This window comes from Phoxinus phoxinus (genome assembly GCF_949152265.1).
Source record: "Phoxinus phoxinus genome assembly, chromosome: 6".
Taxonomy (NCBI): domain Eukaryota; kingdom Metazoa; phylum Chordata; class Actinopteri; order Cypriniformes; family Leuciscidae; genus Phoxinus; species Phoxinus phoxinus.
Genome location: NC_136881.1, coordinates 6,068,137 through 6,082,665, shown reverse-complemented (window position 1 = coordinate 6,082,665; position 14,529 = coordinate 6,068,137). Strand labels below are relative to the sequence as shown.

The window sequence follows — 14,529 nt, the reverse complement described above, 5'->3', positions numbered from 1 at the left end:
TTTTCAGTCTAATTAAAGTCTGTTTTTGAGATTCGCTGGTCTTCGCTGGATATGGAAGCATTTCAAACAAAATGCATCACAAATGCATGCCAAGATTGTTATTCCTGCTTCAAACATCTTATTTAAATCACAGTTACTGAACAGATGGAGGTGTAGATGAGAGCTGCGATTGATCGACACTCACTACACTCTCTGGTGTCCCTGTTGTTCTTGATCAGAGCTCTCTGGGTGCTGGTGCGGAACAGACCGGTCCAGTTCACTGTATTGTAGAAGCAGAGCTGGCTGTTGTTGGTCATGTAGACGTTACCGGCGCTGATCTCTCTCAAAGACTGGAACTGCAGCGAAGAGATCCAGCGCTGCTTCAGGATCAGCAGAGAAATACCACTGAGAAGAAGACACAGACAGCAAAGACTGCTTCACTCTTCCTCACATTAATGCAGGATATAATTGAAGATGTCTCTGATAAATGACAACAATGCTACAGGAACTATTTTAAGTGCCACATCCAAGCAGTGAACATTTTTCACTTGGATTTAATGCGAAGCAAGGGAATTCTTAGAAGTAGTTAATGAGGACACTTCTGAATATATTACTAAAAGACTATTTAAATCATTTAGAGTATGAGCAAATCTGTGAAAAGATTCAGCCCAAAAATGAACAGGGAAAGTACACTGGGGATGGCGACACATATTTGCCAACCCTCTGAAACTACAAAGGCCTAATAGATTTCAACTGAACTAGTCCAGGAGTGAATTCTGGACATGATTTTAAGAGTTGGGTGAAGAAAAAAGAAAAAAGGCTTTACCCATGGGCAGCATCAATCCACCCATCAGCCATATAACTGTGACAAAAAGCAGTGGACTTTATGTACTTGAAGTAACCCCATGTTAAAACCATTAAAAAATATTTTAAATATATGGACTTAGGACTAAACTTGCCTTCCCCTGCCCTAACCTAAAAGTCTACTAATACTCAATGAGAGGTAGTTAACATGAAGTTGCAAGTAGAATGTCTGAAGTGGACCATCGACATACATTTATAACTCCATTATTTCGAATAATAAAAATAATAAAAAGCTAAGAACAAAATATGTTCACAACTGTTGTGAATCAAGTGATGATGATGAGCTTTTACCTATAAAGAGATCGCCCTCCGATGGTGGCAAGGTTCGAGAAAACGCCAAGATCTGTCATGTTTTCTGGCCAGGACTGGATGTTTAAGAAACCTACGAAAACAGAGAACAAAAGAAAAATATTCAGCTTTTGCTCCTTCAAATTATGCTTTTTCATTCCCTGAGTATGAAACAGATAAACACGTTTGTTACTATGACAGTAGACATCGGCTGAGGATATTGCCACAGGTCCAGTGAGTACAATATTATTACTGTCTGTCTGACAGTAAAATGACCCCATTATTTTGAAATGAAAGTATATTAAGGGAAATGATTGCGCTAATTAAAAGAACGGTTCCATTACCACACTGAGCATCATTTCTTCAGACGCACATTGTTTAAATTATCAGCACATTGTTTAAATTATCATTTTGTTGTCGTATTGGGTGAAATGTGTCTAAACTGAGGGTACACTGTTGGTGCACAAGAGAACAGTTTTTTAGTGCATCAGTTTCATTTGGAAAACGTTGCTTTGCTGCTTCACTCCATTAGCTATTTGGCACAATCATAAGAACAAGTTGAAAGTGACAAAAGGCTTTTAGCATGAGTCATAGTTCATTCCTTTGAGGTTTTATAAACAAATAAATATTGCATACCGCAAGGATTTGTGACAAAGAATATTCCCTAACACAAAGGATAAAAAGTTAATGTATGAAGAAATAAAGAAAGTTAATGGTTTTACGCAAGGCTACACAGGTTTAATGGGTTGTGATGTGATGGATGGTGACTGTCGCTCACCTGTGATCTCTCTGACGGTGCGGAATACATTTAACCGATCAGGGTCCAGAGCTCTAATACCATGAAACATGTCCCTATTAAAAATAAACAAAACAAAACAAACCAGAAAAAGGGTTATATTTATGTGTACACGCGTGCATATGTGGCCTAAAAGCTGGAATACACTACATGACTTTTAAAATCTGATCAGATTTGAAAAATACACAAGGCATCACACATTTACCGACAAATGTTTACAGAGAAAAATAGGTATCATAAACTAAACCATGACTTGGGATCATAGCCTACTACCAGACTTTGAAATTGTTCAGAACACAAACTCGCAGTACCGAACCGAAGTAGGCCTACAAATGCGTTACTGTACTTAAATCTACTTTTCTGGTAGGCTATAAGTAGGCCTACTTTAAAATGTTGTCAGAAAAATAAATAGTGAACTTTCACTCATTACATTTTTACACAAATATCTGTACTTTCTACCTCTCACGTTTTCAAACCAGGCTCGCTACTTTAATTTGTACTCTGTATTTGGTGGCATTGCATACATCTCTAATAAATCATGAATCGGTTAGTCTTGACTGGCAAACGCGTTTCGGCAGTCCGCGCCTCCGCCAAAAGGTTTCTTTCGATCAGTGTAATCAATGCGAGAGACTCGAGAATGGAGTTGAAGCACCCAGGTGGAGCAGCAACACTTCTGATTTGTTCAGGACTTCAAGTGCAGGTTAGTTTCATCTGGCTATTATAGTTTTGTCTTTGTTTATATATGTAACCCCCTCACCCAGGTCCTACTCTCCCCGCTCTGTGCGGTCCTCGAATCGGATCTCCGGCGTGGAAGTCAGGCGTTCTTAAAAGACCGCAGCCAATGAAATCAGAGGAGTGAGGTTTTACTCTACACCGCTACACATAGTTAAGCATTATTGCTATTATATATAGCCTATTGCTATCATCACTCAAAATACTGTATGCTAAAGGACATAATTATTATAACGTTACAGTAGTAATTTAGCTGACAAATATTCACATGTGGTTTTAAAATAGGTTTAGAGGGAGCGAGGGCCGACAACAACACAACCCTTGCTACACTAACCATAGTTTAACCATGGAATTTGTAGTAAGGTTATACAAATTATAATCAATCCACCCAAAAAAATATTGTTATACTTTTACTATAATAAAACCATGGTTAATTTTCGTAAGGGAAAAATATGACTCATAGGAATATGACTAGGATTTTTCTATAAAGATATTGTCATGATGTATTTAATATTGTACTAATATTTACATTTATGCAATTCAGAAATATAGTTTTGTTAAATCGAGAGTATTTAAGTTCAAGATCATTTTAAGATAGTCAGAACTCAATATTGAGGACTATTTCTTGTTAATTTACTTTTGTATTGTTAATTGTATTTTATTGCAACACTGATATAGAGGACAGCTTCGGTATCAGTAGCGACGTGTCATACAATACAATACGATAAGTATTCTAAAATATCAAACATGTTTTGATATACTCCAACTAAATGGAAACATAGTCTGAAGCTAAAAAATCTGAGTGTGTGCCCATCAGATATGTCCTGTGTATTACAGCTTTTACAGATTGTACACTTCTACAGAACATTAGTTTCAGAAACTAGCTCTTTGATTGCTTAAAGCTGCCTTAGAATCAAAGACCAAGTTCACACCGCAAGCCAAAGAGCCCATTGGCATTTTCTTTTATTGTGGCATTGTTCTCTTTACCTTCAAAATGAGACCCATATTAGACATGATATTGCTAAAATGATCAGAATGTGTAATGTGAATGTTTATTTAATAATAAGTTGTAGGTTTTTTTAATGCATTTTTAATAGGGCTGCACGATATTGAAGAAAAATGCGATATGGAATAACTCATTAAATATGCGATATGATAATGCTTAAAGTGTGTAAAAAAACTTAAATTATCTATATAAAATATATTTAAAATGATATAGCCTACATACAGTATGTGTTTCACATTCTTTTTGTGACATGAAAACATCTCTACAACTTCTGAAAGTGCAGAAGTGTTTTACTGTAGCATAAGAAGTGTTATTTTAACATCAGTGTAAACCACAGGCTTTAGGGTTTCAGGTTATCCTACCTTAAGTTTATTTAACAACAAAAACTGAATAATTAAATGTAAAAATAAACACTGCTTGGTTATCACTGTATGAATTAAATATATACTGATTCGTATTAAAGCTACAAAAGTTATTCATCCAAGAGCAGCGAGTGATTTTCTGTCTTTTGTTCATGACAACCGCAGTTATTGAAAGCCGTTTCGATATACATTTGCGATATTCTGATAATTTCGATATATTGTGTGCAGCCCTAATTTTTAAACATTTAAGTAAAACACATATTATTATTTATGTATAGAAAAACTTTGCATGTTTGTGTGACAAAGCTTTGCCTGCACATTTAAAAAGCCTTTAACTCTAAAGGTTTTATAATCCATAGATTGGACTCACCCTTTGATGCCGGTGATGAGGAAGATGAGGTTGCCGTTGATCTTGGTGCAATTGACATACTTCTCAATGTTGCTGGAATCTACGGTTTGAGCCGTTTGAAGACTGCCGGTACCTATACCATCACACACTGAACACCACAAATAATCCATTTAAATAGCATTTACACAACACAACTGAGAGCAAAAACCACTGAAACCTTTGTTTACTACTATGTATGGAGGACTTTGAAAAGTGAAAACCCCTGAAAAGTGTTGCTAACTAAAACTCCTTTTCATTAACTGAAATAAATAAAGCTAAAAAATAAAAGAAAAGATAAATTGTTTTATTAAAATCAAATGAAAACAGAACTAAAATAAAACATGTTGAAGTACTAAAACTGAAATAAAAAGTAAATGAAAGCTAAATAGACATTTAAAAAAATAAAAATGGCGAAAGCACATAACAAAAACTTAAACTAATATTATTACACCAAAATATAAAAATAAAAGCTTATTCAAACAATTAATAAATACTAAAAAAGTTTAAATAATAATTAAACAACACTGGTTGAACAACTATTTCTGGTTGAAATAACTAATAAGTAATTTTTTTAGCGCCTTTTTGCAAACTCAACTCCGACTGCCCAAAATCTGCAGCATGTTTGCCATATTCTTAAAAACATGTTGACATACATTTCTCTGTTGTAAAATGAGTTTGGCTTTATCATAATTCACTGAAGAGAGAGAGAGATATTCAAACATCAACCGAGTCAATTTCTCCCTCATTGTGAGCTTAATTATGATTAAATGTGAGTATTGATATTGACCCAGTTTGTTGTCTGGGCCCATTATCACTTCTGCTTATTTTGTGGTCATCCCTCATTAATTTTTTCTCTATTGAAAGACAACACACTTTTGTTACAATCATTATAGAATTGACCAGTTTCTGTATGCGTTTACTCTCTATATACTTCAAGGTTTTACATCAGAGGCTGGTAAGAGCTGGTTTGGCTGATCTATGGATAGACTAGAATGTTATCTATGGTTAAGAAGCCTGGTTGAGACACCATAACACAAGCATCTAATCCTGATGACCAGTATCCAAAGCAACATGCTGGTACTTTCATTTCAAAGAAAGTAAAGAAGTTTATATTACAAAAGATTGCATTTCAAATAAATGCTGTTCTTATGAACTTTATATTTATTAAATAATCCTGAAAATGTTTCCACAAAAAAAAAAAAAAAATGTTAAGCACAACCATTTTTAACACAGATATTAGTAAGAAATGTTTCTTGAGCAGCAAATAAGAATATTAGAATGATTTCAGATTTTAGGAAGACTGGAGTAATGATGCTGACAATTCAGCCTTGCCATCACAGGAATAAATTTCATTTTTAAAATTGAAAACCATTATTTTACATTGTAAAAATGTTTCACACAATTTTCACCATGCGTTTGAGCAAATCAATGCAGCTTGGTGAACTTTTTTTTTTTAAGTAAAAAATCTCACTGACCCAAAGTTGTGCATGGTAGTGTACTTTTTTGTAGTATTATTTGAGCTAAGGAAGCTAAATTTACTATTACCTGCAGAGAAAATGGTTGCCTCAGGACATTTTTGTATCATCATGTTCATAATGTCAACATGAGAACAACCTTTATGAATAGCACTGACCTTTCGGACAGATGTCAGTGCACGGGATACACATCTTGATGTGATTTTCCTCCACTTCCATCTTGTTGCTCGGACAGGCTCTGACACATGAGCTGTGATCCACCACAAAATTATCTGAGTTCCAGACAGCAAAAATATTAGAGTATGTAACTGCTGTGCAATGATAGTCTGAGATGGAAAAAAGATAATATCTCAAAATGGAAATGGAATCAGGCCAAATCACCCATACGCTATGCACATGAAGAGTAGTTACCATGGGAAAGTGTTTGTTGGTTAAATTAGTAATGCCGTCCTCCAAGAAAGCTAACTTACGTGGGCATTTCTTGACACAGAAAGCTCCAAATGTGTATTTGGCGTTGGGATTGTGTTCGAGCTGGAAAGTTGTTGGATTGTAGACGAATGGCTGAGGACACTGTGTCACACAGGCCCCGCTGTCATTAAAGTTGGTACAAGCCTGAGAACAAAAAAACACCAATCATGTACATACCAAACAAAGTGAGCAGGCACTTGTCATTGCCTTTATTACCCTTTTAAATCGTGCAGAATCAGGTAAGAATAAAGAGTTGACATACAAAGCAGTCTGTGTCTTTGGGTCCGAAACAGCCTCCTGCACATTCACGGTGGCAGCAGTTACTGACGTACGGACCAAAACAGCGTCCATCACACTGCTCTGCACACACCGTCTTCGTCACTGTATGATTAGGAATATAGATAGAGGAAGAATGAGAATAAATAGTTTTCTATAAAAAAAAAAAAACTATATCAAAGGCCAATAAACATGCAATCAATCAATCAAATCAATCATATAACTGTCCTCTATCTATCTATCTATGAATTATATCGGCCATTGTAACAGTTGTAATGAATAATTAATACAGTATATAAATAAACATGAATAGCTAACAGCTTGGAATAAAAAATAAAATAATTTTAACAATATTTACTTATGATTCACTCAAAATAAAAAAGAATAATAATACAACTTTTACATCTCAAAATAGTCAAATATCTACAATTCTCCTTGCTAATATAGTGGGCATTCAACTCATATACTTGGCATAGAAAAGTGTCTTGAGAAAAGACACACACACACACACACACTACAAGATAACCGGGCCGAGTTTGGGCCAAATTCTTCCCTTCTGGCAATCCTAGTTAAAGTGTCGATTATCTTGATGGTTCTACAGATTATTTTATCAGATTTTCCTGTGGTGTGATGTGTGTTGAGAGTGATTGAATAATTGAAAAAGCACGCTGGAGTTTCACCGATCTCAAATTGTGACCCAACATGTTGAATATTTACGAGCCGAAGTCTATCAGTGTGGGCGGAACCCCGAGGACAAACGCGCATGCACATGTAGATTATTGTGGGGAACAAAAGGATACAACATCAGGAAATGAGCTGACGGAAGCATACCGTGACTTCATTCAAATCACCATTGTCCGTCATGTTTGTTTACTCTAAAGTCACATTTGACCACAAATTATTTTGTGAGATGTTTTTTTTTTTCATGCATTTGACAGATGCTTTTATCCAAAGCGACTGACATTGCATTTCAAAGTACACTTTTACATTCTTATCATTCATGCTTTTCCGGATCAAAACACAGGCGAAGGGAAGCAGAAACAAGCAATAAAAGCATTGCTTATGCACATGTAAAACAATGCGATCATCAATATTGCATGTTCAGATATTCATACAACAAAATATTCTGGGGGCCATGAAAGTTTTGTGATTCATACAAATGGACTCTTTCTGACAGCTGAATTAGTTAAGTGAGGTAGTGTGCAAAACCAAAACAGACATTGTCAAAAAACAAGTTTGTCACTCTGTCTTAATAGACATCAACTCGATGACTTGAAATACTTCACGGCGTCTGCAGCAGTCTGAAACGTCTTGTGCTGTTAAAGTGCATCACTCTGACACCCAGAAGAGAATATGATCACTGTCTCTCTCTCTGTCCTTCTTTTTGTCACTCTTTTATTAAGCTCTAATTACCACCCACACCATGAGCTGTATCACCAGCAGGTTCCAGACAGTAGAGATGCCCTGATAACCCTTCTACCAGCTGATTATCACAGCTACCGGCCCACAGGCTCAAACTGACAATACCAGACAGCAGACTTTTGCCTTTTATTAGAAATGGTGTCAGAAATGAAAATGCATAACTTCAGAACCACTGAAAAAAACTAAGAAAAATTAAGAAAAACAACTCACATACTGTAGCCGCAAACAATCAAATGGAAAAATCAGTCTGGAAACAAAAGTAAATATAACTAGCATTCAAAAGAGTTCTTAATGCTCAAAACATGAATAATGATACTTCGATCAATCCCTCCCAGAGGAATGTGTGCGGTCTCAATTGTTTCTAGACAGTTCATCTGTAAATCAAATGTCTCTGTCACACAAAGCTAGTATTGGCTTTTATTTAAAAAAAAAAAAAAAAAATTATAATGCATGCAGTCATGTAGACTTATGGTAATTGTGTGATATGTTTACAGCTGCTTACACCAATTGTCTAATTAGTTTGCCTATAAAGAACAATCAGGGATGAAGTAAAAAAATATATAATACAGTATATATCCGGGGTCGACAAATGCACCAGTGCGTTCTAGCAGATTTTGTTGACACCAGCAAAATCGACTTAAAAAACGAATGTATGGTCAATACATCATTGGAAACTGTAAAGGGTCTACTTTTTCTACTTTAAAATTGTAAACATGTACATGTTTCTGACATATTATTGTAGCTCAGTTTGAGTTGAATACAGTGTAATCAGACTTTAGCCTTATAAGCAACTTAAAATAGCACAAATGTCAGGGCATGTCAAAACCCAGAGAGTTAAATGGCAATTTTAATTCTTAAAGTGCTAAATTGTCATTAAAGTGTGGAAGAGACAATGTGGCTGTGCTATATTGTAGATAGTATGGATAAAAACTCACAGCTTTGGCACTGGTCTTCCTGGTGACCCCAGCAACGTCCATTACAAGATCTGTGACACCGTCTGCCTGCGGAAATAACCCACAATAATCACCATGACCTTTTGTGTTCCGTATAAAACTAACCGTTCAGACTTATAAATAGTTCAGCCACTAGATTTGAATTTGAATTGCGTTTGTCTAAACCTGTAACATTTACTGGTATTAAATGTATTCAATCATCCTTAGAATTGTACTACTGACAGCTGTTTATTCTGCACAGACTAGTTCCCTATTGTAGATGTAATAGTTTTCAAATTGAGTTTGAAAGACCTGGATTAATATTCATGGAATAAATGATTGGAATAAATTAACTGTTACAATTACAATGTGTGAAAGAGGATAAAAACAGAAAGGCCACCTCTCCATCTTCAGGGTTTTCGTACAAATAACATTTGATTTTGTAATAATAATAATTATAACAGTAATAATAATAATACTTTATAAAAAAAATATACACTCTTAAAAATGTTGGGTTGTTCTAACCCAATTTTGGGTCAAATATGGACAAACCCAAATGTTGGATCAAAAATGCAATTTAAAAATGTAACCCAATGGCTGGGTTTGTCCATATTTGACCTAAAATTGGGTTAAAACAACCCAGCATTTTTTAGAGTGTAATAATAATAACAAAAGTTAGTCATAAAAAGTCAGGAAGTCAATTGTATGTGTTGATGATATGAACATTATTGGTTTAAAAAACACTATGGCTATTAAACTGTCAAATCTTCTCAATGAGGCACTCACATGTGTTTCCACTGTTGTTGGACGGAACCACCAGAAGTTCAGAACGCGGGTTCTTGATGATGTCATTCCAGTGGATGGTGTCAGCATGGCACAAGAACTTGTTCTGATCCACATACACGCCTCCATTCAGGATTTCTGGTACAAAATGTTAGAATATAAACTTATCATAAGCAGAAAATTAGCTGCAGGAGCTGAAAAAGAACTTGGATTATTACATTATTGTTTGACTTGTGAAATATCAAAGAATGGCACTTGGCTTTATATCATTATAAACAATTACATTTATAATTTTGTTTTAAGTGTCACTTAACTGTTCAACTAGTTGTTGGGTCTCACAGTAGCAGTAAGATAACCAAGAAATTATTAACATAAACCGCTGTTTACATTTGTCAACTAAAACTTAAAATCATGAAAAACTACTTTAATAAAAAATAAAAAACTTTTTAGAAAACTTACTAAAATTGCTAAAACTAAAATGAAATAAAGCTAAATATAAGCATTGAACAATTGAAATATTGAATGACAAAAACATAAAATTACTTAAACTGAAAATTCAAAATATAAAAAAAGCATATTCTAAATATGATAGTTTATAAAATAACACTGATACAAAGGAGCATATTTCCATCATGCTGTACTCCACTCCATTCCTGAGCTGACAGAGCAATTCACATCGATACTGTCTGTGCGTGTCGTTCATTGATTTCAGCTTTTCTCTACACAGCAGCATACACTTATAATCTCAAGTTTCGGTTATCCTGGAAAGTATCTATCAGGGTTCCCTGCACCATTTAGCTGGTTGGAAAGGGTCACGCTGGTTGTGATGAGCTTGCGAGTTTGACATGCAGAGATAAGCGTCCAGACAGTTCAATTTATCAGTCTCATGCTCAGTGTGCAAATACAATAATTAAGAAAAAAATTGTATTTATTTCCTTTTATTAAATCTCATTTTTTACGTCCTCTACCATAAACACCTTCAGCCTTTATCTAGATCAGCCTGTGGTCCATAACTGTCTCTCTGGTTCCAGGCTCCCTTCTGAGAGTGTGAAAAGGTGCATCAGACACCTTGCATGGTTGGCTGATTGTATTGTACTGTGCTATACAAACACAATGAATGAGTCTGGATGAGAACCAGGTCTGATTTCTTTCCAAACACAAACACAAACATATTAGCGGTTTTCGAAGATATTCTAGTCACTGTTTGGCTTGGGATCCTTTTTCAGTCAAGTGAATGTTTTTTTTTTTTTTACTCATTGTATGGTCTGCCAATTGAAAATAAATAAATAATAATAATCACAATGCTGAGATCTATTTATTATTTATATTTTAGGTTAATTTTCCTTCAAATTCAGTGTAGTGACCCTGTGTTAAACGTCCAGAAATACACCATTAGCTTTCATACTGGCTTCCTTGTAACCAGCAACATCTCGTAGTCCACACAAACTGAAGCAGGATTTATGTGTATTAACACTTTCCCCGCCATTGACGGACTTTTCCAGCAGTCCGTGTTTTTCACTGTCACTGCGTCCGAAATCGTATACTTCCCTGTACTATGTGAAAAACAGTATGCCAAAATAGTAGTATGTCCAAAAGAAAAACAGTATAGGCGGAAAGTCCATGGATGGCCTACTACTTCCACTGAGATTCTGAAGTTTGCAATCGATGGAAACATTACAATCCCATGAGGCCTCGGGAGAGGATTTATGAATGGCAGTGAAGTGATGCAACTGATGCTGGTATAAGTCACGTGATAGTAACAACATGGCGAATGTAGTACGTCCATACTAGATATATATACATATACGTATTTTTTAACGGTTGTGAAGTAATTTCAAATGTAGTACCTACTCCAACTGAACGCGATTTCAGACGCATCATGTTATACGGTAGGGGGCGCTATTAGGCATCTTCTGAAAGAGTACATCTCCGGATCAAAACACAGGCGAAGGGAAGCAGAAACAAGCAATAAAAGCATTGCTTATGCACATGTAAAACAATGCGATCATCAATATTGCATGTTCAGATATTCATACAACAAAATATTCTGGGGGCCATGAAAGTTTTGTGAAAATTATCAAAAATACAGGTTCTGGCTGAAAAAAAAAAAAAAAACGCTGAAAGGAAAAGAGTTAATAGACTGAAAATAAAATAGCTGAACACAAGCTCAACTTAGAAAGATGATGATAAAAGTACAGAGGCGGGTCTCCTCTTTGACAACAATAACTAAATTAAAATTGCATCACTTATGTCTCTAGTGGAGTGCAGAAGGAAAGATCTTAAAGATACATTATATATAAAACCTGCAAATGGACTGAGATTACAAGTTTACGCTTGCTTTTAACTCGTGCTTTAGGGTTAGGGATTTTTCTCTCATTATTTTCTCTGTGCAGCTAATATGAATTATACATCAGATTAGAACGATGTTTGCTATTGCTTTTCCAAGCAATCAGACATGATTTATTCCTCCTGGATGATAAAGCAAACAAAAAAATAATCCAATAGATTTACAGTGAAAGAAGGACTCAAGGCATGTAATCTAGAGACCATACCTTAATAATTATTAATTATGTAAATTCTAACATGGCGTGAACACACATTTAGTGGCGAATTTTGCACAATTTCTTTAAAAATGAATAAAAAAAAGATATACTATATTATTTTTTATTATTAAATTCTGCAGAATTACAGTTAGAATTTACAAATTGACTCACTTTTGTGTTGCTTATTTACTGACCCCAGTGTTTATTCATAATATATGTACAAAGCTGTGAGTGTAAGCTTAGCTTTTTGTGTAGATTACATATGATTATGAATAATAAATCGAGTTGCCCCCCACCCACCTTTTCAGTTAATGTGACAGATACTATCCTTCTTAGCCTAAAAGAGCTCAAATTTGTCTCTACATAAAACTCTAAAAGAAATCCCAATGTTTTCCATTAGTTTCTTTGACAGCAGTGGAGAGATTGTTTTGCATGACAAATGTGAGCGTATCTGAGAGCGCAGACTGTGTGGAGGAGGGCCTCCTCGTGGATATCCGTAATTGTGTTGAAGCCTTCTGATTAAATTTCAGCCATCTTAAATGTTATTGCTTCACAGTGAATCAGTGTGACAAATGTGATGCATTGTCCCGATAACTGAAATAATATGCAAGGGAAAAAAATAAAATAAATAACAGCTGTTAAAACTTTCTGAAAGATTGCTTTGCTTTTCTGGTGTCTTTTCGACTGACAGCTCAGGATCTCCCAGAGTTAAAAACTGCTAATGGTCAAATAAATCATTGGCCATAAATCAAAAGACACGACATGTAGAGTTCTTTATGGAAAATCTATCTATGTAAAATCTTGAGGATATTAAAACTATGTTTCAGATAGTAATACTATTATTTTGAAATGCTGCTGTTCAAAAGATAGGGGTCAGTAAGATTTTTATATTTTTTACATTTTAAAATGTAATTTATGTCTGATGGCAAAGCTGAATTTTCAGCATCATTACTCCAGTCTTCAGCTTCACTTAATCATTCTATTATTAAGCGTGGCGTCAGTTCTGGCAGGTCACGTTAGTCAAGCTCGCATCAGCTGAACCATTTCTACCTATAGGAATATGACGCCTATCACTGTATACAAAAGGTCCTTCAGTATTATCAGCTTCTATCACGTTTCTCAGGAGCGAATTACCCTCCTCCCTCCCCAGCTCCTCCTCTCGTCAGTCAGGATTTGGCATTCTGATTCCCCTTGAATCAGAATAAATTATCTAATTATGTTATACTTTTTTTGAATTAATGATATCTGCAATACATTCATGTTGGTTCTGCTCTGTTTAGCCTAAGGAGGGTTATTGCTGCTCTCCCTGCTCTTATCCATGCTAGGCTACATGGATGCACAGGGAGTTCTTGCCGAGAACGGAACCATACCGCCAATCCAAACTGTAGCCGCGTTTCCACCGCGTGAACTTTCCCCAGGAACTAGGAACTTTGGGGTGGTACTCTGTGTGTTTACACCGCAGGAATCAGGGTCTAAATGAAGTTCCGGGTAAATATTTCCCCCTCCGAAAGTCCCTGTTGGGGAGGTAGTACTTTTTCAAAGTTCAGGAACTTTCGGGGGCGGGACTTGTGCGCTGAACATGCTGATTGGTTGTGTTCACGCCGCATTTTGATTGGATGACTCCACGCAGCATTCTATTTTAACCGGCATTTTTAAATATCTATTGTGGTTCGTGGCTTCATGCAGTAAGAGTTGTCTGTCTGCAAATATGGAATTTAATTTTAAAAAGAAAACCACAGCTGGACCGACGACAAGGTTCAGGCTTTATTAAGCGTATTTGTGTAACAGGAAATGTTCTGCACGTTCGTCCTAGCCATCTCACGGTCAATGTCCGCATCGTCTAATTTTATAGCATTATGAGCTTTCTGAACATGCTTTATCAGTGCTAGTCTCTTTTCTGCTGTTTCTTAATTACCTCGTTAGTAAACCAATACATCACAAACAACTGCAGCACAGTTTGAATCTCCTCCATACTTATTATAAATGTAGCGCTCAAAACTGATTAGGCTACTGTCCGTCGCAGACTGGGAGCGCGCAGTTTATAATCTTCCCGGTACTTTAGACCGCGGTGTAAACGCAGAAAGCAACCGGTCTGGGGCAAAAAAAGTTCCTGGGTCAAATTGTTCTGGGTAATTTCGGAGGAAACGCGGCTTGAATGATAGTGTCCCTGACAGAAATGCTGGTTTGCTGCTCAAGAAAAAAAAAAAATCTTTCA

At 35.8% G+C, this 14,529-nt stretch overlaps 1 protein-coding gene across 1 annotated transcript in view; it reads right to left on the bottom strand.

The window, feature by feature from the left end:
- Positions 1–14,529, bottom strand: part of erbb4a (erb-b2 receptor tyrosine kinase 4a) — a 172,165-nt gene that overhangs the window by 34,125 nt on the left and 123,511 nt on the right. The window contains exons 4-12 of the mRNA XM_079615910.1: positions 9,771–9,909; positions 8,992–9,053; positions 6,621–6,739; positions 6,361–6,502; positions 6,049–6,162; positions 4,398–4,524; positions 1,910–1,983; positions 1,135–1,225; positions 185–384 (exon numbers count right to left, since the gene is read on the bottom strand). Coding sequence (XP_079472036.1) covers positions 185–384; positions 1,135–1,225; positions 1,910–1,983; positions 4,398–4,524; positions 6,049–6,162; positions 6,361–6,502; positions 6,621–6,739; positions 8,992–9,053; positions 9,771–9,909 — 1,068 coding nt within the window. The remainder of the gene's footprint in view (positions 1–184; positions 385–1,134; positions 1,226–1,909; positions 1,984–4,397; positions 4,525–6,048; positions 6,163–6,360; positions 6,503–6,620; positions 6,740–8,991; positions 9,054–9,770; positions 9,910–14,529) is intronic.